Source organism: Malaya genurostris, chromosome 3 (assembly GCF_030247185.1).
Source record: "Malaya genurostris strain Urasoe2022 chromosome 3, Malgen_1.1, whole genome shotgun sequence".
NCBI lineage: Eukaryota > Metazoa > Arthropoda > Insecta > Diptera > Culicidae > Malaya > Malaya genurostris.
This window is the reverse complement of record NC_080572.1, coordinates 262,463,013-262,489,373: the sequence shown is the minus strand read 5'-3', so window position 1 is coordinate 262,489,373 and position 26,361 is coordinate 262,463,013. Positions and strand designations below refer to the sequence as shown.

The 26,361-nt window shown below is 36.0% G+C and overlaps 1 protein-coding gene across 24 annotated transcripts in view; it reads right to left on the bottom strand.

Moving 5' to 3' along the window:
• Positions 1–1,181: 1,181 nt before the first annotated feature.
• LOC131438950 (potassium voltage-gated channel subfamily KQT member 1) overlaps positions 1,182–26,361 on the bottom strand; it is an 892,435-nt gene continuing 867,255 nt past the window's right edge. For 23 of the 24 annotated variants that reach the window (XM_058609372.1, XM_058609379.1, XM_058609378.1 and 20 more), the window contains 2 exons: positions 15,730–15,953; positions 1,182–15,556 (listed from right to left, as the gene is read on the bottom strand). In XM_058609372.1, the coding sequence (XP_058465355.1) occupies positions 15,317–15,556; positions 15,730–15,953 (464 nt within the window). In that variant the 3' untranslated portion in view covers positions 1,182–15,316. The remainder of the gene's footprint in view (positions 15,557–15,729; positions 15,954–26,361) is intronic. The other variant, XR_009231015.1, reaches the window with a different exon arrangement.

Here is a 26,361-nt window from a genome sequence, read left to right as displayed (position 1 = left end):
ATTTATACAGATTTATCTGTATTATACAGATTTTTACATGCGCATACAGATTTAATACAGAGTACAAATTTCTTACAGATTTCTTAAATTTAATACAGATTTATACAGATTCCACCAAAAGTATTAAGGAAAAAATTAAACTATCTATTAGTATTTGAGCTATCTATTAGTATTTGATTGCAATGACGAGATAAACGTTTAGGAATCAACGTACAAATCACTTTTTAAAATATATATTTTTAGTGCAGATATTTAATGAAGAACACTGAAATCCATTTATATTAAAATTTGTAACTAAATTGAACTTAAAAGTAGGACAAGTCTTGGCATCATGAAACATTATTGCCAAACTGACAGTTGTATTACCTGACTCGACGTTGCATATTGGGTTTTGGAAATCCATCTCAACTTATGAAGTGAACATTTTCAAATTAGAGAAGTATATGGCTCCATAATTCAATTGTTGTTGATAGGAAAAAATTATAAAATTTCGTCGATGAATATAATATAAGATATGAAATTTAATCTACCACTATATAACCATAATCTATTGGAATAACACCTTTTAACATAATTGTATTGTAGAAATTTCATATTAGCGAATACAGATAAATACAGATATTTTATACGAATCAATACAGATTTTCTATGAAAATATCTGGCATCTCTGATTACCAGTTACTGAGGGGTAGTTAAATTTGCGATACAGTTTCGATAGACGAGTGGCAGGTCGTGTCGTCGGTTTTACCGTACTCGGCGACTATTCAGCTTTACCGTATGAATTGTATACCTATTTACAGAATTCTATGATGAAAACTTGCGTAACACTGATCGTCCGGTAAAAATTTGCATAATTTTTGTAAAATGACGTTCATGTACCGAAATATTGGTAATTTCTATTGATTACTGAAAGTTTTCGTCAAAAAAAAGTACCGAACAACGGAATGGAATCTTAGTCTGTACTATTATCTGGCATCACTGCTTCAAAATTCTCAAAAGTTTCGCTTGTACTTTTAGGCGCCAAGAAAGTGAATGTTTTCAGGAATTGTGGAACTTTTGGTTGCTTAGGAATGATTCGGAAATTATGTTATTCAAAATGTGTTATGAGTATGCATGAGGTTCAAACCCCCGACCTTGTTTTTAAGTGTTTAGGCGCTTCGGATTAGTTTAAAAGACATCGATTACTACGATATTGTTTTATTACTTTTATAAGTTATTCTCTCGAACTTCCAGTTCCGTGTGGAGTACGACCAACGGATGTGGTTTAGCTAGTTATTTGTTATTGTTATATGTACACAGTTCACTTTTTGTTTAGTTCATTTAGTTTACATTATTATACATTTCTAGCTCGAAACTACTAATAATGCGTTTCTTTTGTAACAGTAGAATATATCCTTCATCATTCCGCATTCACGTTTCTCCGCTCGTTATCACAATTGTTATTAGTAATAAAAGAATAGTAAAAAATCCTTTCGATCGTATCTCATAATATAAATATAGTTTTGTTTTTGTATCGATATTTTTGGTTCTATTTAGGTATATTCTTTTGAGGCTAACTAATTACGCTTGCTCTATGTTGCTACTTATATACGAATGGAAGCGAAACCGAAAGTTATACATGTTGAAAATTTACAGCTCGTTAAACAGTAAAAATACATCAGTAGCATCTTTTTAGTTAATAACATGCGTTTTTTTCCTATTGCATTTACACAGTCACTGGTTAGTGAGATTTTATTGGCAAAATTGAGTGAATCTAATGCATTTAAGGAGGGGAAACTAATTAGAATAATGTGAATAACAATATCAAAAATTCGATAAAATGTTTTTAGATTATGTTACGTCTTGTTTGTTTTCATTTATATTTCGACTAAATAATGATAAACTTTTCATCCATGCTAATGAACTATAATATGCGTAATGAGAAATGGATCTAGATAAAATTTATGATTTTATTTTTCTATTTGCTTACTATACGCGCAATGAATTATCTGGATGTTTTATCAGCGTAAGCAATATTTTGAATTTTCTCCTTATTGTTTCATTTTTACTAGTTCACTATTTCCTTCTATCTTATTCTTTATGTAAAGCTCTTGTACCATTTTCTGTGATCCCTTTATTTGTAGTTAAAGTTATCATGTATATTCAAGTTGGTTTGACTAAAACGTAACTCAAAAGAAATTCGGTTAGGCTGAGAAAGTAGAAGGTTCTATCGTTTAAACAAGAACTACAGCGTTGGAAACGCCGTTCATAAAATCCGACTGTTAATAACTGGGCTACTATTTTAGAAGAAGCATTCCTTGCTAGAATCTCTAAATTTGTTAACTACATTAAGAATTCACATAAAAACGTTTGCAACTGAAGCTGGCAACACTTAAATTTTTTTCAAATATTTTATTCTGCTACTTGGAATTGATTTCATAAGTTTTATGATTTAATTATCTAAATCTTGAAGCTTCAAACGACTTTATATTCTCGATAAGGGAAAAATTATGTAATATATTCGGGTGCTTTGGAGAACGCCAACTATTAACAAAGAACTGCTTCCTTTACTTCGGGATAGTTTTTGTTCTGTCTAATGTTTTCATGTTCACTTGAACTATTCCCAATAATACACGTCTAAATAGACTGTGAATATAAAATGTGCAAAGTAAATCAAGGACGGATTAGAAATACTACATGCGCTTTGATTGTTGCCGAAACATTTAACTATAGGCAAAATTGGCAACTGATATGAATTGTTAAAAGGTAATTAATTGCGTTTTATTTATAGGGTAATTGTTACATTTGGTAATATTGATTTTAAACTATAATTATATCTGCTTCATATATTCCACTATGTACACGTTTTGATTCGGATTTCGATTCGTTTTGCTTTACTCTGCAATTGTTCTTAAAACTTTACCCTTTTGATATCTGAAATTTACAACGTTTTTTCCGTCTTTTTGTCTTTTCCTATATGTACAGGTTGTAGGTTTGTCTTAATTGCTAATTACTGCGTGGTTACATCTAGTTTGAGTACGCTATTTGAGCTTACCTCGAGAATTCAACAAAAAAAAAACAAATGCTTTGACTTGAATGACGAACAAAAGTAAACATATCCAATGGAAAAGATTATGAATGTCTTTAGCATTAGTATTGAAGTAATTTTATTTGTCTTTTTTCACTATGATTTGTTTTAGTTTTGTTAAGACGTAGAGCCGCCTTGAATTATCTAACGAGGATAACTGACATGCGAATGCAAATCAAAAATGTTACCACAGAAACGGGACTCGAACTCCCATCCGGGAAAATTATTCTGCCAATTAAACTACCTTGCATGTGAAAACACATGAAGAGACATCCTAATTGACTAGAAGAACCGACCATGCCTCGCTTTACTCGGGCGCTGCAGCATTCGATTTGACAAATTTCAATGGTTTTGAACCATGATAAATACTGTATTAATCTCAGACTAATTTAGCAATATTTTCTCTAGCAAAAGTGTACCGCAAAATAGGAAAAAACAATTGTATGGTAGCTTAGAGTATCGATCGATTTGAAAAATAGAAAACAACTCCTAAAGCTGTTGTTAGCATTATCATTAACTATTTGATATTACTGTTAAAGTATACAATGTTATAGTAAATAGAAAAAGTAAACCTGAATAAATTTGAACAGTTTCATCGATCCTCCTTAAAGCATCCAAAGTTCGGATGAAAGAGAATAAATCGGCTTAAGAAGCCCATTTTAATGTAATAACCACATTTGAATGTTTACCGGGAACTTGCTCTGTACTTTAAACTTTGCTTAGAATGCTTTCGGAATTTTAACCAAACTTTCAACTTGCGCTCTGTACTTTCAGGTTGCGAGAAAGTTTATGCGGAATTTGTTCTGCATTTAGAAGCGGCCGTAAGTTTCAATCCAACTTTTTATTGGCAAGAAGGTTCGCACGGAACTAAAGCAATGCAATTAGGTTTTATAAGAACACGGTGTAACTTCGTAATATTTGCTGAATGAGCATTCATTTGTTTGCATGTTCATTCTAATTTGGATACGTGTTTTTTGAAATGTAAACAAACCACCGGTACATGTCAAACATGAACATTTTTCGTTACGAGTTCATTCGTCAAAGTCATTAAAATGATATTATTTTTTAGTAATGACAATTTTAATGACTCGTGTAAGGGCCGCTAATCAGGTTTTTTACAGCCCGGTGGCAACGATAGGGCGCTCAAGCAAGTGCAATCGTAGCCAACATCTAGGGCATTTGGTGGGCAATCAGAGCGCAATCAGAGGTAAACAAACATTCGAGCATTTCAAATCGAGTAAAATCTTAGTTTTCTTATCTAAGTGATGATATTCTGATAGATAATTTGTAGGGAAGTGCGGTAAAGGGTACAAGTAGTTTTTAATATCCAATTTTTTGTTAGCCACTCTTCTTCATTGTTTTGGTTTTTGCAGAATGATGCTGGTCACAGTTACATGACGTCATAGCAGGAGGATGGTTTTTTTTATCGTCACTGCTAACCTCAATTTGATGAAAACATTTTGACAGTTCAGCAGTACTGTTTGTAAACAGAGATTTTTTTTTGTCTGTTGACAAATTGGATGAGACCATTTACGGTCCATATCGCCTAAATAAAGTTTTAAAACATTGGATACGGTTTGTTTTTGAGATTTATTAAATAAAAGTGACTAGTTGCAAAGTGTAAAGATGATTGTTTAAGACGTGTTATTCGATTTTTGTTTCAGCTTGTTTGTTAACAGTACCACTGAACTGTCAAGGATGAATGCTTGTTCATTTGTGACGTCACGATAAAAAATCTAACAACCACACAAAATGAACAGAATGAACTTCTTTTAACAGCCGCCGGTGGATTGTTTACAGTATTAAACTTCATCAGAGGTTAATCGTTTGAATTTAAAAATCGCCTCACAATCATCTTTACACTTCCCAATACAATAAATCTTTAAAACAAACCGAATCGAATCGTCAACAAATGTTTTTAAACTCTATTTAGGCGAGATGGACTGTGAACGGTTTCATCCGTCTGTCAACAGACAATAAAAAAAACTATCTACAAACAGTTCTGCCGAACTGTCAAAATGTGTTCATCCGATTGAGGTTAGCAGTGACGGTAAAAAACCTAATTAGGTTTTGCAAGAACATGACATAACCTCACAAAAATGAACAGAATGACCTTTTTTTGACAGTCGACGTGTACTTGTTTACAGTTTAAAAGATCATCAGAAGTTCATCGTTGCAAGTCGCCTCTGATGAACTTTTAAATGTAACTAGCTCACACGCGCGTCCGGACGCTTCGCGTGACGCTTTCACTCTGACAGCAACCTTAGCGTACAGAATCATTGCATGCCTAGTACTACGATCTTACTGAGGTTATGTCATGTTCGTAATAAGTGATAAGGCCGAACTGCTTTATGTGCCGTTTAAATTTGCAATTTTTTGCATCGATATTTAGCGAACCTGACCTAACACTGATGGAATATTTTAATCGGTTATTTTCAGAACCTACAAACTGATCCCGAAGAATGTTGAGAGCGGTCTTATGTTCACGAAAAACCTACGGGGGAATTATTTTGTTGATTTTCTTTGTGCGCCATTCGCACCGAACCGGTGACAAGTATTTTAATCATAACTCAGAGAAACAGTGAAAGAATACAGTCACGTTAATCCGGTTATGCCTCTGACATTACTCACCCAACCTACCCGTCTTTTTTTCTTAACAATATGAAGCCGTCATCAACTGAGTTACCTTTTGAGGACAAAAAATTACAATATGAAAATGATAGATGATACAAGTGGGATTATTGCCCATGGAATATAGATAAAGAAAAATCGTTGCTTTTGTGGTTTCTAGACTAGTTCAATGATAGATCAGTTCCACGGGTTCGAGATGGCTCCTTTTAAGAGTTTAGCAAGTTTCTTGGTCCACATTTAACTATTTAATTATTCTTGCACTCGAGAGCACTTGGAATATATTTCAAACAACTTTCAAAGTTGTCTACTTTCTGACAATTACTTACATAGATAAAACTACTTACATGCTTCCTTTGAGGTTTAGGATAAGACTCCTAACAGTGCAGATATTATTGGATATGTTTGCTTTTTCGACTAAAACAATGTGAATAAAATTTAAAATATTAAAGAGCCAGAGATTAAAAAGAAAAACGAAAAAAATTAGCACGAAACTTTATTTGACGTAATTTAAGTAAAAAACAAAAATAATAGTACTAACAAAGTATCGAATCAAACTTAATAACGAAATGTTGAGATAAACTAACCTATTCAACGGTATTGATATTGATAGATGCTACTTCTTAACAATATATTTAGAGTATCTTGAACAAGAATATAGGTAAAGGATTTGAAAACGTAACGAATATAAAATCTTACGGATGACGATTAGTTTTTGCCTCATTTTCACTAAACAGTAATATTCCGCAGATTCGAATCAATTCGTCCCGTGGATAATTTTGATCGAAAGCGGTTCCTTCCATCGCATATTATTGTCTTGTCGTTTGCTTCATTACAAGAAGAAGATTCGATCATTCTGTCTTTCTGGTTCGAACTTCGTGTTGTCACTTCAACTGTGGTGCGACTCAGTGGTTGTATTTGTTGTTGATGGAAGAATGTTCGATTCTGCACGCTCAGATTGCCAGTGGAATCGCATGAAATTGTCTTTTAATGCTTTGTTTTCAGCGCTCGAAGGATACAATTAAAGAATGCTTCCAATGATTTCGAATGAATCACTTTTTTTCATTTCGGGTCCGGAAACCGTCGCTAACGGATATTAATTCCACCAAAGGGGGAAATATTATTGTTTATTTACATGTCAATTTCGAGTCACACGTGGCGAACAAGCTTTGTGCGTGTGTAAACTCTGAAACCAGCAAACGGTACGGCTTTGTCTGTCTTACCTACCTTTTGGCGTAGGTAATACTTTTTCTGCTCTATTTCGTTTCCACTATCCATTGATTTATAATTAATAATTGACATTTTTGTATGAAATTCCACAAGCTTACAGCTTCAATATTTACCGCTATTTGTGTCGTCAATTTCGCTATTTTATCTGATAATTAATTATTCTTACAGGTTTTTACCGTCGAAATCCGCTTTTGGCCTTCATGTTTTTTTAAAATATTATTTGCATCGATGCACTTTTTATGGAACGAGCTGTAGTTTACTACTAACAATCTATTGTGTTACCCTAGTATTCACACATTCGAAATCATATTTCGCATCTAGTAGTAGCAGGCCTAGTGGTTTGCTTTGTTGATCACTAATTTGGTTCCTACCATTTCCTTATTTGTTTTTAGTTTTTCTTATTAATTTTCTAGATACTAGAGTATTTTTATATTCTGAATCCCAATGCGTCATCTGATCGAACATATTCGAGACTGCATTATTATCATGAGAATAGCTTCAGTGGCAATTGCGAAGCTTTGTCATTTTGTGCTTGTTTTCGTTACAAATGGCATTACTGGGTAAAATGTAATAAAATTGACTATGAAGCTACTATCTCTGATGGTGTTATGGTTGTGCTACAGAGTAATGAGTAAATGAGTATGTACTTGTGCAACGTGGAATATCATAGGTATGGCATGACTGGCAATAAAACGAACACACACACACTCGTTGACGTTTCAATGAGATGGTTTTTAATTAGCTAACGAGAAATGGACTCGTCAATTTGAGTTGACAATCAAATTTTGTTCTCTTTTTTGGTCATTGTTTTCTTTTTTTCTAATCAACTATTACTTGGTAGATTGTGAAACTGATCTCTAACCTAAAATTTAATAGTCTGGAAATACAAATCTTTTTTTAAGAAACACCCGTTGTCCACTAGTGAAGGTTGTCCAGGCGTATTTTATACTCGGAAATACCCAGAGGAAGATTCATCATAGGAGGCCTAGTTGCTCCAATTTCGATCCAAGTTTTTCTGTGCACATTTGCTTTCTCAAAGTGCTTCGATATTTCATTTTATTTACAAGCATGCGCCTATAAATCGCTTCGTACACACTTACAATTTACTAGGACTGGAGAAGGTGAGCGTTTTGATAATTGCCATTTTAAAAACCAAATTCATTGATATAGGATACTTTAAAAAATTACAAAAGAAATTTGAAAAAATTTACTGAAAATTGCTGAGAATAAGTAGCCAAAGTTATTTCCATATATTACATAGATGCTCAGCTTATTTTTTTTTTCTAAATATTCATCGACAATCGACGTGATGCGTTGCAATATCTACAAAAGATATTAAAGTATCTCGCCGAATTCCGGAAAAAAACTAACACATTGTGCGAAATCGCGAAGTACGGATTTGATGATCTCGGTATATTTGTTAATTGCTGACAAGTTCAGCAAATTATTATACCAAACTGCGGTAACAAAAAGCGTTTTACCGATATATCAGAATACTATTCTAACGAATAGCAGAAGAGAGCATTACTAAACAACCAGTAAAATTTCGTGCCGCTGATCTGATTCAGCATTCCGTTATTCCGAGCTCGAGAATCGGTTTTTAGTGAGTATGTCAACACTTTTTGCTTGCATTTTCACAGCACCTTCAAGTAGAGTCTAAGAGCTAGATTTTTCGAAAAAAGTGCGAGATTTTTTTCCGTACGCTTTTGCGTGTCATAATATTTTAATAGCAATTCAATCACTTGCTTACCAGCTGCCTCGACTTCCCCGTGGATTTAGCTGCAGCTGCTTGTGTGTTTCAAATGGCGTAGCACTCATTCAGAAAAACCACTCGTAGAGCAACTGAGAATGGCTAGAAACTGATTTTTTTATAAATCATTTTGGACTGTGGGTTTCCATTTATCGCAGAAAACGAAAACAGCTTCTACGCATAGCAGTTATTTTTTTCGTTACAAATAAGGTACAATAAACTATTAATTCTGATTTGATAGTCGCCACTTTGAAGCTTGTAGGGTCCTGGCAATGTGAAAAACCTACTTGTTGAATATATTAGTGGAATTTTCTATTTTTCCTCTTGATGGAGGGTATTTTTGTAATTTTAACAAGTTTCAAAACATGCGATTTCATTACGGAAGAATAGTGTTTGAAAACGCACAGGTTACAGAAAATGGCAAACACTTTCCATTTCTTTGTGAAAATGGAAAATCTGACGAAATAAACGTACACACTTAAAATGGATTACCGATCTCAACTGTTCAAACCTTGGGAGCGTATTTTTTTCAGTAAAATTAATATTTCATCACAGCGGTACCTTAAGGAATATTTATTTGTGCTGATAAAACTTGCTTCATTTAGAATTGGAACAAACTTTTGCTCATATTGTGGTGCTCCTGGTGGATAGATTTGGAAGTTACCTTTTAAACAATCAACATGGAAGCCGAAAGAAGGGAAAAAAATGTGCACAGTTATTTGGGAAATCCATTGTGGTCTGCATCTAGGCTAGCTAAACAGCTGAAATTGCTCAGAAATACCGTATGGCGCGTTATCAAACGGTATAAGGAAATATTGATAACGATTCGGAAGCCTCAAGCCAATCGTCGGAGTGGAACTGTCGACCGGAAACTGCGTGGTAAGATTTTGAAGACGATTAAGAGGAATCCTAATCTGTTGGACCGTGATTTGGCCAGAAAATTCGGTGCTGCCCATAGTACCGTGAGGAGAACTCGACTCCGGGAAGGAATCAAGTCGTATCGAGCTAGCAAACAGCCAAATCGGACCATTAAAACAGAATAGTGTGGTAAAAATTCGTGCTCGGAAACTATATGACCAGGTGCTGACCAAGTTCGACGGGTTTCTTCTGATGGACGATGAAACCTATGTCAAGGCTGACTTCGGGCAAATCCTAGGTCAAAAATTTTACTTGGCAACGGCTCGGGGGGATGTTCCAGCTAAATTTAAATTTGTTTTAGCCGATAAATTTTCAAGAAAATTTATGATTTGGCAGGGCATTTGCAGCTGTGGCAAAAAAAACGAATGTTTTCGTTACAAATAAGACAATGACATCAGAACTATACCAAAAAGAGTGTCTCCAAAAACGAATTTTGCCGTTCATTCAATCTCACGACCATCCCGTAATGTTTTGGCCAGATTTGGCAAGCTGTCATTACAGCAAAGTCGTTCAAGAATGGTATGCAGAGAAAGGGGTCCAGTTTGTTCCGAAAAACCGTAACCCACCCAACTGCCCCCAGTTCCGCCCTATTGAGAAATACTGGGCAATCATGAAGAGGAGACTCAAGGCAAAGGGAAAGGTTCTCAAAGACATCAATCAGATGACGACCTGGTGGAATAAGATAGCTAAAACGATGGACGAAGATTTTTTTTTGTTTCAATTATAGAGGTTTCAACCGTAAGGTCATTCGCCTCTTTGGGCCAGAAAGGCTTTCTGACCCTATGTGCAGGGTTGGGGATCGAACCCAGGTGGACTGCTTGAAAGGCATTGACTAACCCATCACACTATACCCGCTGGACGAAGAAGGTCTAACACATTAAGCTGGCTAACGCTATAAATCTAACACATTAAGCTGGCTAACGGGTTTTACATAACTGTGGGTAATTTCATCAAACAAACACTTTTCACGAAACTGTGTTGGGTTCGCACTTAGCAACGGGCCGGTAAGAAAATTCGATATAAGAATCAGGTTCGAAACTGACTCATTTTGAGATCAATGGTTTCGAAACTGGCTTAAAAACGGTTTGACAGCAGTTAGGGTGAAAACTGGATTAAGTTTGGCATCAAGCAAAAACGACACTAGAAAGCATAGATCTAAACGGTCTTTCAAAACAAGAGCGGAACTTTTCAAAAGCACGAATCTAGAATATAATCGAAATTATTGCAAATGCTTCAGTCTCACATGAGACACACCTGAGGAAAGTTGCTTCCAGAGTGCAAGTGTCACGTGAAGCCATACAAAACGATAGGATGCTTTGACAGGCTTGCTTTGATCAATTGTAATTTGCTCACCTGCGCCCCGCATGGGCATGGCTGCCAGACGGCTGCCTTAACGCTGTCAGCGAACAAAATATGGTGATCGACTGCCTTACCGCTGCCTTACCTCAAACGATACAACCGAAAATCCACCAGGATTTTTCCACATCGAAATCTTTCACTTTTTCAGCGAAGATGGAAAGATGGAAACTCTCGGCTAACTAAGATACAGGCGACTATGTTTTGCCAAATTGGGTTTGACAGCCGTCACTGAATCAATTTTGGTAGCCGTCTGGTGGCCATGGCTGCCCAGGTAGTCAAAAGGCCGAGCGGGGCTTGTTGACGTTAGATAAGCTTTTAAATTAAAAGAATTGATAAATAGTTTTTTAAGCTTAAGATAAGTTTTCAATTTTGGATTGGCTTTCAAACGCAAAACTCAAAACAACTCAGCGCGTTCTATGTTTGCCTTCATGAATCAAGGAAACGATGATGTTAGCAAATTACCACATAGAGTAAAATAGGAATCGTGTAGGACCACGTGGCTCGCTTAATTTCAATGAGCAAACTGTACCGGGTTGCCAGCATACATTTTATTATTTTGATGAGAAGTTTTATCACATTAATCTATCGTATGAGTTGGATATTACATGGATTCCAATGAACAATGAAAAAATATTCAACTTTCGCAAAGATTGAATGTCTGTGTGTTTGGCAGCCTTGTCGAGCCAATTTTATTTCTCTCTCCTTTTTCAGAATGCTATCAGGAAACCAAAGTGAAAAAAATGGCGGATGCATTGAAACTGACTTTGTTTCACAGAAAAATACAAGACTTTATTTTTATCGCGGTAACTAATCGCATCTAAACTAAATTATCTAGACTTTGTCACGGTAGATTTATGATACAAGCCTTCAAAGCCGAGATATTCGATGAACAAGTAGAGGTATGCATTTCCGAGCGTTCCAATTTTCAGCAGTTCTTCAGTCAGAAAAAAATACAATACGACCGCTAAACTCAATGAATCATTCTGAAAATTTCACAGAATATTCTCAACTAAATTTCGAAGACATTGTCAAATGGGTTTGTCTATATTCTGCACCGTTTCCAAGAAAATTTTATTTGAAACGGGAAAATAGCAAAAAACCTACCACTTTACGGTACTGTCCTCAGCCCTTAGGCTAAACATTTAAGATAATTGATTGAAATTCTTATTAAAAGAAATCAATGTTTTTCCCCTATTCTAAAAGAATATTTCTCGATCATTCGAATGCTATGGAAGCTGGTTCCTGAAACCGACGCATTTTGTTTTGGTGGCATTGTTGTTAACAATATGTTAAGCTACGTGCATACTAGTGATGGGCAGAACCGTTCATTTGAAAAAACTGTTCAGCCACTGTACAACTTCTCTTATGTAGTGACAGCTTTCCAAACAGGCAAAAACTTTACAGGACCAACCGTTCATTTTGAAAGAACCATTCAGAACTAGAAAGTTCAATCAAAAGAACTAGTTCTTTCGTTCTATCATTCGTTCTTTGTATGTTTCTGCAAAGACTACATGAGAGCTTGGGCTTAGTGAGAAAAATAACAAAGAAAAAGGTCACTGGAATGAGGTTTCGTAATGTCGCAACAAAGAACTATTGATCAATCATTTTAACCGTTCGCGAACGGTTTGCCCATCTCTAGTTCATATCATACAATCAAACCACACTGGTGTCAAAAGTTAATTTCTTCAAACCCAATATAAATATAACTCTAGTCTAGTATTCTCTTCTTTTTGAATAAGATAAAGAAATTGTGGTTCATTATAGTTTGATTATATTCCACCGAAATCGTTTCCTTATGTAGGTGCAACCGCATGAAGAAAAATGTGAACGTGGGAACACTGCTTAAACACAGCATTTGACAGCGAACTAGAACCAAAGAACCAAAAATTTCGGCTTCAAGCCAATTGTATGCAGATGACAATCGTGTCACCGGGGTGGAATAAACATTCAAATGTATTTTGACAGCTTCATTCGTAAACATTATCGTTTGAACTACAGTGCTATCTAACAGATCGGCTGAAAAGTTCGTATCGTTTCTATGAGAGGGCGCCACTAGAATTAAATCCATACCATTTTCAGTTAGTACCAACCTTCAAAAGATACGTGTATAAATTTCACAGCTGTCTGATTATTAGTTTGTGAGATATTGCATTTTGAGTGAAGCTACTTTTGTTATTGTGAAAAAAGGGAAAAAAAGGAATTTCGTGTGTTGATGAAACACTACTTTTTGATGAAAAAAAGTGCCGCCGATACCAAAAAATGGCTTGATGAGTGTTATCCAGACTCTGCACCGGACGAAGCAACAATTCGTAAGTGGTTTGCAAAATTTCGTACTGGTCATATGAGCACCGAAGACGATGAACGCAAAAACGTCCAAAAGAGGCTGTTACCGATGAAAACGTGAAAAAAATCCACAAAATGATTTTCAATGACCGTAAAGTGAAGTTGATCGAGATAGCTGACACCCTAAAGATATCAAAGGAATGTGTTGGACATATTATTCACGAATATTTGGATATGAGAAAGCTTTGTGCAAAATAGGTGCCGCGTGAGCTCACAATCGATCAAAAACAACAACGAAAAACCATGCTGAAATTGAACGAATTGGGCTTCGAATTGCTCCCTCATCCACCGTATTCTCCAGATTTGGCCCCCAGTGACCTTTTCCTGTTCTCAAACCTCAAGAGACTGCTCGCTGGTAAAAAATTTAGAAGCAATGAAGAGGTAATCGCTGAAACTGAGGCCTATTTTGAGGCAAAGGACAAATCGTACTACAAAAATGGTATCGAAAAGTTGGAAGATCGCTATAATCGCTGTATCGTCTCTGATGGTAATTATGTTGAATAATAAAAACGAATTTTGGCGAAAAAATGTGTGTTTCTATTAAACGATACGAACTTTTCAGCCGAACTGTTACTTGACGATCTATCGTTAGAAGTCCAATAAAGGAGCTCATTTTAGAATGAGAAAAACTTTATCTCATTGGAGGTTGGTAGAACCAAAGTGCGACCACGAATCGCCGTGTTGCACATGAGTAAGCGAAACCTAACATGTAATTGCATATAATCAAAACTTTCAATTGCATGCAATCAAAACTTGAACACACATTTTGCGTAAAACGGCTACATATCGAAATCTCGCTATTATTTTACTTTCGACTCGTATAAAATAAATATCAATTAAAACGAACAGAGCTTTGGGATCGGGTTCAGAACAAGTCGCACGAAAATATCGATCGTTCAACATTTTAATTGCCTTATTCAACATCAATAGCTCGAACAACCCTAAGAGGCTTATCCTTGCAGTTTTTATTTGTGTCGTTTCCGCTTGAATTTTAACCTAGCCCAGTTTTCAGCCTAACTGCTTTCAAACCGTTTGTTTGAGGCTAGTTTCGAACCTAGTTTCAACGTTGTTGAACTGAAAATCGAGTCAGTTTCGAACCTGGATTTTGTATCAGGTTTGCTCAAATCCCCTTTGCTAAGTGCAAAATCAACACAGTTTCGTGAAAAGTGTTTATTTGATGAAACTACCCTGGGTCAGTTTCAGTTTTCTCAAGCGAAAACGACAATAGTTTTCGTAGCTCGAAATTAACCACAGATCGTCATTGAGAGTAATTGAAAGATTGATTTTGACATTTCTGTTGAGACCTGGCCATAAAAGTAATAAGAATGTTTTTCTGCTCAGGATATTTTCCATAATTCATAAAACTTAAAAACCAATTCTCTTGAAACGTTCACTTCCGAGTAAGTTCGTTCATTGCACTGCTCATATTTTTTTCTACAATTAGTCAAACTGGTATATGGATAATGTATTCGCAAAATTGTCATATTTAAGCGTATGTTGAGAACAACAATTGAAAGGCCGCAAATGCAAATCTTACCATCATGTTCCTAGACCGTAATAAGTAATACTTTAACTAATTCAATTCTAAAACCTACATTCGTCTTCATGAATTCCATTTCACACTTGTCGTGATTAATGAGGATTGAAAGTTCTAGGAATAAAAAAAATAACAAATGACTTTATGTAAAACCTATGCAAATCAACTGCTGTTCGGTGCTGTTAGCCTACCCCAGTGCTTCCGACTATCGGTGCGGCGCGTCCGGTTGAGAGTTACACATGACGCGCGTATGAAAACATCCGTACGTTCCGTATGGCTCTGCCAGAGCGAGGGCACCGGAGGTCACAGCATGAATTGCTAGTAATGTTGACATAGCGAGCTCGAGTAAGACTAGCACCGCCTGATGAACGTCGTGGAATAAGTAACCGAACACGGGCTGGAATGGGAGACCGCCGTCGGGGCCGTGGGGCCAACAACGGCAGCATAAACCAAAAGGGACTGTTGGGGATAGGTTCAGCCATTCTCATATGTCTTCGGAGGACAGCCTTTGGAGCCGCTGCGGGGTCATTTCCGGTTTAAGTGAATCCATTGTGGTACCACCGGTGCTGGTGGAGGACCCAGCGGTGATATGAAGACGGGATTCGCCGTCGTTGTTGTTGGCATTAGGTCCACCATTGGTACCGGTGCTGATTCCGGTCACGCCAAGCCGTGGTCGCTTGAAGTCCTCGTTGTCCAACCGGTGCAGTTCGTAGGCAGAGCTGACCTGTTGATTGAAAAGTATATTTTCTTATTACGGGTATTCTAAAAAAAGGAAACTCTCATAAAACAACCGTGCGTCTCCATCGAATCATATTCATGGAGTGTTGTGTGGCTCTAACGTTCTTATATTCTATCGAAAGCCTAACATTTAAGCACACCGTACAAGTTCAAACTTACCGGACTGATGGGAGTAACAATTATTTCGGTCTTTGCGGCCGTTCGGAGCAGTGCGGTGTTTTCCGTCGATTCGTCCTGATCGTCAACGTCCAAATCACCGTACATGTCCCAGGGAGGCGAATCCGGATCTATCTCACCCCCGATGTCCAGCTCCTCTTCCTCGATGTCCTCCTCCTCGTCGTCGTCGTCGTCGTCTTCATCATCTTCCTCATCCATCATGATAACTGGGGTTAGGTTTTTTGGAAGAGGTAATAAGTGAAGTACATTACAGTTTCTCAATAGCGATCAGGACAACATTTAGCAAATTTTTGGATGTACAGACAAACATTTAACGAGAAATATCGTGTAGCCATCTAGAATGTAACAACATTGAAACACGAACTTCTTGGTACACAATTAAAATCAACACACAATGATTGCTGGGCATTTGCTGAACAGTCAGTGGGGGTGAGTGGTGCTGTGTCTATGTGGAAACTGGTGATGAACACAATTACCAGCGAACTAAATCCAACAATACAGTGTATTTAGGTTTTTCGATTTAACTATCGTGCTAGCAGGATCATTTTATCGGCTAATCATCTCTGAAGGGGGTCTTGTCCTCGATTCGTTAGTGTTTTAAGATTCTAAGCTTGGATCTAACACTAAGAGTCGAAAGTATCATCGATGCCTGTTACAAAGGAAACAATAGAACGAACGATGGTTTTTTTTACATGGCCAAACCTTGAACTATGCTATGAGGAACATAAGTAAACATTAAAAATTCTTGATTTTGTTGCCAATAGTACTGAATCGAGCGGCACAAAACTATTTGACAACATTGGGATGTTCTGGGACGGGTTACGGCTGATGGAAAAGTTCTCTACAATAATAGGTCAATTCATTGGATAAAATTATTAAACGAAAAACTAACAATCAGGATTATTACTTCATTGGAAAGAGAATACTGGGTTCAATTATTATCTGAACGAACTAATAATTTTTTTTCTGGTTACGTTAGTGGAAACCCACAAATCCGATCAATAGTTTTCATTCGTTTTTTTCGGGAATTAAATTGATTGCATAATTCTCTCAAGTTAATAATAAAGTTTCGTTGTTTTCATGCATATTCAGAGTATTTGCTAATGGGTTGTCAAATAACTGAGATAACTGAGTGCTCACAAGTTCCTATCTAATGCCTCCTAGAAAGTTTATGATGACATTTGGTCCATAGAGCGGTGTCGGCTGGGTTCTGTCACCTTCTGTGGCAGTAGCAAAATAATGAGACAATTAGTAGGTGTTTTCCACGTGTGAAAGTATTGCGAGTTTGCATCGGATATTTATTTTTTAATAGTAATTCTCTCAAAATAAAATAAAGAATCACATTCCAATGTACATTCTAAACCAAGAGCTAAGGGTAAAAACGGTTTGATTGTTACTTAATCAATTAAACATTTATAGTATCAGATCATGAGCTAGAAATTTGAAAACACTTATCATACCAGTTCAAGGTTTTCCGAAACTTATTTCATCAACTACGTAATGATCAATTGATCGCTGATCATTACACCGAAGGTCAATTCCCGAAAGGTTTATTCAGACGAAAACCAAATCGCCGAGCGAGTCGTTTCGATGTATCAAATATCAACGAATAAGTTTCATTAAAGTCTATTCTATGTTACGAGTTATTAAATATTTAGGCTTCTTGATCTGCAGCACTCTTTAATTTTTTTTAATAATTCGTTTTTTTTAATAAACGACCTTTTTGGTGATTTGATTTGATTAGACTATATGGAATGCGTCAATTATTATTATTATATATTTGAAAAAGATTCATTGGCCTCTTGATCACCCTGAAGAAATCGAAATTAGGTTTTAGATTTTCAGTAAAAGTTGGATAGTGCGTGCTAATTGATGGAACAATTTGCGATATGCTCTGTAGATGGAATATGTCATTGGAACTCAATCCAGATTTCGAAAATAGGTTTTTTTTCGCCTGAGAATTTATTGGTGTCTTATTAAAGTGTATTAAAGTTTACATTTCCTGGAAATTAAAGCCTGTCAGCATGCCAGTTTGAATAGTTTTCATAGATGCGTTCTTATAAGTTAAAAGCAATCCACAGAAAACTCTGTGGAAGTGTTTTCGAATAGGGACGATATTTCATGTTGTTCGTAAAATTCTATACTCAATACTACTTCCTAAAATATCTAATCTTAATTCTATATACAAATTGACACTCAAATAATCAATAAACCCAGCAAATGGATTAATATTTTGCCGATTTGTGTTGTACTTCGTTGGTAATTTTCATCACTATTCAATGATCTTTCACTTCGAGGAAAATATCAACATTGTTGAACGCCGAAAAATCGTTCAATCAAGAACTAACAAATCAACTTTTTATGGTATTTAATTCCATCGAAACAATCAAATCTACAGTGAAAAAGGAAGCGTGACACTTTTCTTTTCGTAATTCCATCTTCGACATTATTCATCCAGTTTTTTCTTTAATATTTGAGAAAAATTTCCTTTCAAAATCTGATTTCTCAGAGGCGTCTCGTGACGACATTTACGGGTTGTGCACTGCAAAGCAAATCTGTCAATAGCTTCATAAAAAAAACCGTTTTGACGTTACAACTGAGACAGCAATTTGTTGTCAACTGCCATAAGCATAAACCACTGAAGCCCCTCCTGAAGGTATGCATTTAAGTTCTCACAGAGCTAAACGTGACAAAGGGAACAACAAATCTTAGAGCTGAGTAATTCGTTATTTTGTTGAAACTGTGCAGTAACTCATGTGCATGGAAAAAACATTAAAACAGTGACAAGAGATACTAGAAATTTTGTGGAATTGCTGTGGTTAAAATCGCTCATAATTTTATATTCGGTACCATCCGACCTGCTTTCATCGAATAAATTGAGAATCTACAAAACAATTCCACTGAATTTTACCGGTTGTGCAGTGCACGAGATGCACATGAGGACGAGACGCCACTGTGATTACTCGATTTCAAGCTTTTGTATTTATTTCAAAATGTTTTGACCGTTTTTTTTACAAATGTGAATAAGTAAAATATTTATGCGGATTTTTTTTGTAGAAACGTTACCTTACGTTACGTGAGAGTTTGTGTCTTTTCATCTAATATTCTTGAAAATTAACGGTGTCCATTAATACGTTTTTGACTCACCTTTAGTTTTATTATTTCAATAAAAGTATGCGTATTCTACTGCACTCTGAACGTCGAAGCTAAAGATTGGCAAAACAATTCATTTCAAAGAACGGTTCAAAACTTGATAGTTCTACTAGGTCTCCTGAATCGTTCATTCGTTCTCCTGAAATTATGAATATTTCTGCAAATACCATACGAAAGCAAATAATCACTTTTCAATGGTTACAAACTTTTTAGTGGAAATTCAGTAACTTTTTTGCATGTATTCAAAGTAGCAATTATTCACTTTTATGCACTTCTTCAAAGCTCGCTAATACATACAATTTCTACTACATTCCTAAATAACTACGATCGATTCGAAATATAAAGTTATTAATACACTTTTTTATAGAATTCAATTACTTTTATTTCTTTTCGAAGTATTATAGAACTACCGTTCTTCAACAAAGAACTGTTGTTCACTCATTCTTCCAGAAGAACTAGTTCTTTTGAACCGTTCGCGAGCGGATTGCCCATCTCTAGTTGAAGCCACATAGTTGACCCGATGTTAGCAAAATCTAGAGCTACAAAGGCCCAAAATACACTTCGCTCAATTTACTGAATGTTAATCAAAATGACTTAAATTTAAAAAAATAAACAAAATATAAGCAGTTGCGCCTCAAGACGAACATGTTTACATTTCAAATTGAGTTGCTTCAGATTAAAATATAGTGATTTTTAAATTGACTTTTTTTTAACAGTAAATTGACAAATGGTTTAGGGCTTAGGTTAACCCCTTTTGAAATTATGCATTAAAAAAATCACATTCCTCATATGTGTGTGTAGCTTTAGCAAGTTTTGCTCGCGCATTGCGAAAATTCGAACCACTCATACACCAACTGCTGTTTGCTTAACGATTGAAGAGAGGATTGGCAAAAAAACGATGAAAAGTTTGGTTATCTTTTTCGAACGGAATCGTAATATAAAAAACCTCTTCTTAATCCACCTAGTGGTGTGATAATGTCTTTCCCTTGTCGTTCAAACATTCCCATTAAAACATGTTTTTCGTTAGGATAATTTCTGACACAAATTTGGGCTCATTTTAGACACAAATTCATTCAGATTGTTTCGGTTAGTTCAGAAAAGCGTGACTCAACGCTTGCGTCGCATATTCGACAACATTTTTGAAACCAAAAGTATCAGCAATAATAAAATTGTATTTGATCGTTCGTCACTCTCTGAAAAAAGTGCGGATAAAGGAAATTGAGCGAAGAGAAAATAAAAGTGTTTTGTCGATTAGGTTACTTATGCATTTATATCTCCGAAACCGGAAGTGACAGCCACTTGATCTTCGAACTTGATTCACAACCCAATGTAGCTTTTAAACTAGCTGAAGCTTGTAGAAATCTGTTATGCGATCTCCGAGAAAATTTCGCGGAGAGAAAAAATGCGTTTTGTCGGTTAAGTCACTTGTACGGTTATGTCATCTATACCATACTACATCTCCTGAGCCGAAAGTTACAGTCACTTGATCTTCGAACTTGATTTACAATCCAATAGTATCTTTCAACGGAGATGAATCATGAATTCATGAATCGCTTCAGCTAAAAAGAGTATCATTGGACTAACATAAATTATTCCCTGACGATAGGACGAAGTTACGTTCAGTCGAATGTTAATTAACGTTCTTTTGACGTGAAAACGTTGTACTTTATTATTGGGCGCCTTTTCAAACTTAGTTCTGTGATAGATTGATAAGTTTTTTATCGTGAATATCATCGGAATTCTTCGTTCGTGATTATAATAGGTTAAACAGATTTAGCTAAAATTGTAGTAGTACGCAATAATCACAAACAGCTCAAAATTATTTTTTTCAAATATGTAATAGCAACGAGCATCAAAGCCATGAGCCAAAACATGACGCCATGACAACGGTGTTTTGCAATAAGTTACAGTTTTGAAATGCGAGAATTGCTTCCTTGAGTCAGACAGTAAAATGTTTATAACATTCCGAATAAAAACATTATTTTCCACTCTAATTTTTGTGCGAGACTGCGCGGAACATTGCCGAAAATACCAAATAAATCTAGCAAACCAATGAAAAAATCTAAAACAAAATCGACCTTCGATGTAAACATTGCTCAGCTACATATTCACTTGGGTTATCGACCGGGTCGATTTCACAATTCGCGAGCGGGACTGAGAATGAGATAAATTCTTCGCCATTTTCCTCTTTTTTTTTTTAATTAAATGACCCTTATTACAGATATCAAAATACGGTGAAAATCAAGTAAAATTATTCTATTCCTATTACGGAGGTCACCTCAGGTTACTGTCAGAGTGAAAGCGTCACGCGATGCGTCTAGGCGCGCGTGCGAGCTAGTTGCATTTGATCAAAGCAAACCTGTCAGAGTGAATGCGATGCGATAACAGTACATTGCATTGAATCGCTTCGCTTCGCATCGCGTTCCGCGTTCACTCTGACATCAACCTCAGAGTGAAAAGTGACTACTTGGATGAACTTGATGATATTCTGTCGCATCATCAGGTTCATTTAACTACAAAAAACAGGATGCGCGATTAGCGTGCTAATAACTGTTTATTGGTAGCATCAAAAGATTTACACTGCATGGTAAATATCAAAAGTAGCCCTTTTAATCTCTACAGCAGCGTATTAGCAGTTCCAGCGAGACGCGACGGCGAGGCTCATGCTCCATTGAAACCATCGATAATAATTAATAGCAGGGGTTAACGGGCCCAATTCAAAAGCAGCACTGTATGTGAGGGTATTTCCTTCCATCGGCATGATGCCATTACACTTAACGGTAACGACGAGGGATCATGTAAAGCAGGAATTCCCCGCCAGTTTATGTGGTAAGCATCATCTTGTTACGGATGTACTTCGTCGGTCACGTGCTGAAACATTCCACGTTTAGTCGAAATGCTCTGATTGTCGAGAAAGTTTCAATATTCATAACTATTAATGCTTGTACAGAATATGTGTAACATGCACAATATTTATCGATGTATTAAAAATGAATGTTTCAATCACTTCTGATCAATTTGTGTTAAAAAAAACGCATTACGCGCAAACGGTAATGCCAAGCTGAAGTTCTCCTTAGAAGGAAAGCAATGTTCCGGTACGCGCGGAATTGCTTTTGACATCCAAAAGCCCAAATTCTGTACCATTTTAGCCAGAATCAAATCCGGAAGAGGAGTTGTTTACATCGTGTTAGACGAAGCGTGCATAAGCGAACTTTGTAGGAGCGATCTAATTATTTGGATCCCCATGCGGCTAAGATAACAAAATTAGAGCAAACTCTTACAAATGTTAGTTCATATACTATGCTAGCATTTTGTGGTATATGCCATAGGGACACAGAAAACTTGTTAAAACCCAGTCGTTTGTGGTAAATTGAATTCAACATGATTCGCGTTGGATAGTGTATCTCATACGCTAGTTTGTTTTTTTTTCAATTTGATCACAGAGAGTTTGAAATAGATTAAAATTTTCATGTTAAGCTCTTAAGTTAAGATACGATTTAATGTAGTACAACTATGCATTTTAAAAAGCATTCCAGTGACGATGTGAATAAAAACCTGCTTTCATGTATTTATATATACAGAGTGTCGAATTTAAGAATGCAATAATAAAAAAACGGTTTGATAGATTTCAATAATTATACATTTATTTGAAAGGTTAATTCATGAACTTCTTCGGTGATGACACTATAATACATCTATTAACATGTAAAAACTAGGTTGAACTAGAAGTGTCAGCCATTTGATCTTCGAACCAGTGGCGTACCGAAGAAATTTGGCACCCAGGGCAAACTAAGATTAGCCGCCCTCATTGTTGACATAGTGAGCAAAAAAAAGGCTGAACCCCATTTCCGGGAAGATCGCTTGGATGCGAGCAAAAAAAGGTACCGATGATTGATTTGCCGCCCCCTAGAAACGTTGCGCCTGAGGCTAGTAGCTCCTTCGCCTACCGGAAGTCGCCATCTTGGAATTCAGAACAAAAATATGCATTCACTTTTCTTGGAGATGGTTGAACCGATTTTCACAAACTTGGATTCAAATGAAATAGCCTGCTATTGAATTTCATTTGGATCCGGTTGCCGGTTCCGGAGTTTTAGAATAATATGTGAAAATTAAGTATATATTATAAACTCAATTTTATCAAAATTTTTATTTTTCATAAACTCAAATTCAAACGAAAGGTTATGAGATTATTTAAAATTTTCTAGAACATTTTATCAGGATTCGGATCCCGGTATCGGAACTAGAGTGCGATGAGTGGAAAATTTTCAATTTCGTGTGATTTTTCATAAACGATGGAAAATACAAGTACAAATACCATAAAACTTACTGATAATTTTTTTCTAGTTTACAGAACTTATTAGTTTGTGGACATATAAGTTTGATTCAGCACTGACAGTTTCCCTTTTCCTGTTCCGAATACACAAAAGGTAGTGAAGAAAAACTCCAAAAGTAGAACTCACTTTGATTTCTCAACGATGCTTGAACCGATTTCCACAAATCTTGTGAAATTTCATCCGGATCTGATTTCCGGTTCACAATTATAGGGCGATGAGTGTTAAAGCTTTCAAACCGCCATATAAAATGACGATACAAAACCAGTACGCACCGGTACAAGCTGACACGAAAGAAAAAAAAACACAACTCGCCCTTTACAAACAATGCACACAGCGGACTTTGTTTACTTTCGTACACGCTATAAAGAAAACGAAAATCAACACCTCAGTTGATTACTTACCCACTTTCCTCAGATACAGCGTGACCGATTTTCACAAACTTATGTTCAAATTAAAGGTCTTATAATCCCATAGAAAGCTTTAGAATTTCATCCGGATACAGCTTTCGATTCCGGAATTACAGGATGAAGAGTATTAAAAAAAGTATAGCGTCACTTTAAGCGGCGAAGAAAAAAACGTGAAACAATTTTAAACTGGGCTTGAAACTATTCCAACCTATCAAACTAATTTCGGCTATCCTGATTCCCGATTTTCAATTCCGGATGCATCGAAAGTAGTGTTTAAATACTCCAAAATGAAACACGGACTATTTTCTGAGAGATGGTTTGACCGATTTTCTTGAACTTAGGTTTAAGTAGAAGGTGTTATAATCCCAAATGAAATTTCTGAATTTCATCTGGATCCGACTTCCGGTTCCGGAGCTACTGGGTTAACCGTTAACGAACCAACTTCGGCTATTCCGGTCCTCGAAATTAGGTTTCGGAAGTATTAGAAATAGTGATCGAAAACTGCAAAAAAGATCTACCTTACTTTTCTTCTAGATGGTCAAATCGATTTTCACAAACTTAAGAAGGATAAGGCTTACGGTTTCATAGTTTGCATTCCTGTAATACCAAAGCAAACTTTGACCTTCTGTTTCAACAGACTTCGCAGCCGATTCAGAGTGTACAGAACCATTGCATGGCTAGTGCTACGATCCTACGGACACTACGAATCCTTCCAGTTTCCGTTTTCATACAGACTTCTTGAATTCGTTGCGGATACTACTCCCAGTTCCAGTTGGTTCCTCCTCAGTAATATTTATGATGGTATGAGTAATATGAGAAAGGCATCATTGAAATTGAAACAGGTTTGTAATTCCTGAACCCAAATTCGAATCTGGATGAAATTTACTAGCAAGCAATAAGATAATTTAATAAACATAAACTGATTGCATGAACATTACGAAGAAAAACATAACATCCTTAATTTCGTAAAGTAGTAGTTTTCAAAAGTATATGCGATGCATAAAACTTCGAGATTTAGTGTTTTAAAAAAAATCTACTCTCTGGGACTTAGAAAGACGTCACGATTTTAGGTTATCTCGAAAAGAACTCCCAGAGAGTTTTTTTCTGGATCTTTTTTCACTAGATCTAGTGATTTTTCAAGATCGAAAATTTTCAAACATTAACCGCCGGGCGACTCCCGGGATTTAGCTCAAATTTGGCATAGGAATTTTTTGCGATGCTTGAACCTCTGAGCACTACCGCTCTACGAAATTAGAGATGACCTCAAAATATTGGCACCCTAATGGTCATGGAAGAAATATATTTTCTTCAGACTTCTTTTGAACATTGCCAGAAACCTGATCTCAAATGTCTCTGTCCGGCGAATGACGGAGTGTACACACTTGTAAATGTGGCATGCGCTTCGAAACATGCCTTTGGAAAATACTTTTTCACAAATTTGTGTTCAATTTTTTTCATTATATTTCATTATAAGCTTATTTTGAAATCAGAACGAAAGATTGTTCAAAAGTGCTATATTTTCCTTTTTGGATTTTCCTGTATAATTGATATTAGATGAAGCAATGTTGATACCTAAAAATGTTAAGTATGATAGCAAATAGCTAAAACCAAACTTTAGCAAATAGATATTTTTTATGTTGTTAAATATTACCGCTTTGAGTTGTTGTAAAGTTGGACTGATAGGAAGCTACACTACAAAGGCTCAAATGAGACGTAGAGGATTATTAGCTATTGTGTTATATAGTATAGTTTATAGTGATTATATTCAAAAAGTTGGCGGTGAGTGCATTAAAATTTCAAAAGTTTGCCTTAAATAAGAAATAGAAATCGCCACTTTATATCGAGATTTGACTGCAAAGTCCGTTATAACAGAAGATCTAATTTTGAAATGGTAAAAGTGTTTTCATCGAAAGGTTTCGATGTTTCGTCTCCGACTCATCAGTGCATAGCATAACGTACTAGGTACGAACCGATTAGTGTAACCAAAACTTCCATGAACCATTTTCAAATAGAACTGTTAAATTGCATTAGCATTTCGATTTGCACTGCAATGCAATGATGAGTCGAAAAGGAAACGTTTTTTTTTGTTAAATTTTGAAGAACTTATGTTAGTTGTTTATAATACTAGAAATACTGTGAAAATTGATCGCATCTGTTCAAAATTTCGAATAGATAGGAACAAATAAACAAACGAACAAATAGTAAATTTTCGATCATTTCAAATCCAATTGCTCCCACCGGAGTTCCGCTACAAAATTACCCTGCAATCTCATTCAAATCACAAGCCCTGACTACTCAACTACCGCAACGAAATGTTCATATGTAATCAACATATAACCTTTCGTTGAAGAAAATTTATGAGGTTCAACATTCAAACCAATCCCTTCCGGGGGCCTCCGTCATCATGCCTTATATTAATAAATAGGTTCGTGGATGTTTGAAGGACACAGAACGGTTCCGGAAGAATTTATGGTTGATTGCACACATCGTGTACGAAAACAGTTTTTTTTCTCATTTGGAAATACAACGGGATAAGGTATGCTTCGGAATAACATCGATTTCACACATTTACACAAACTTGTAACAGGCACAGGCATCATTACCGGGTAAAAAAAAACTTGCTAAAAGTAGAACGAAGTGAAAGAGATTCATAGACTATAAAGAAATTGTTGACAGGTTTATAGCAGGTGGAAAGTCTATCGGCGGTTTCGGGACTACCG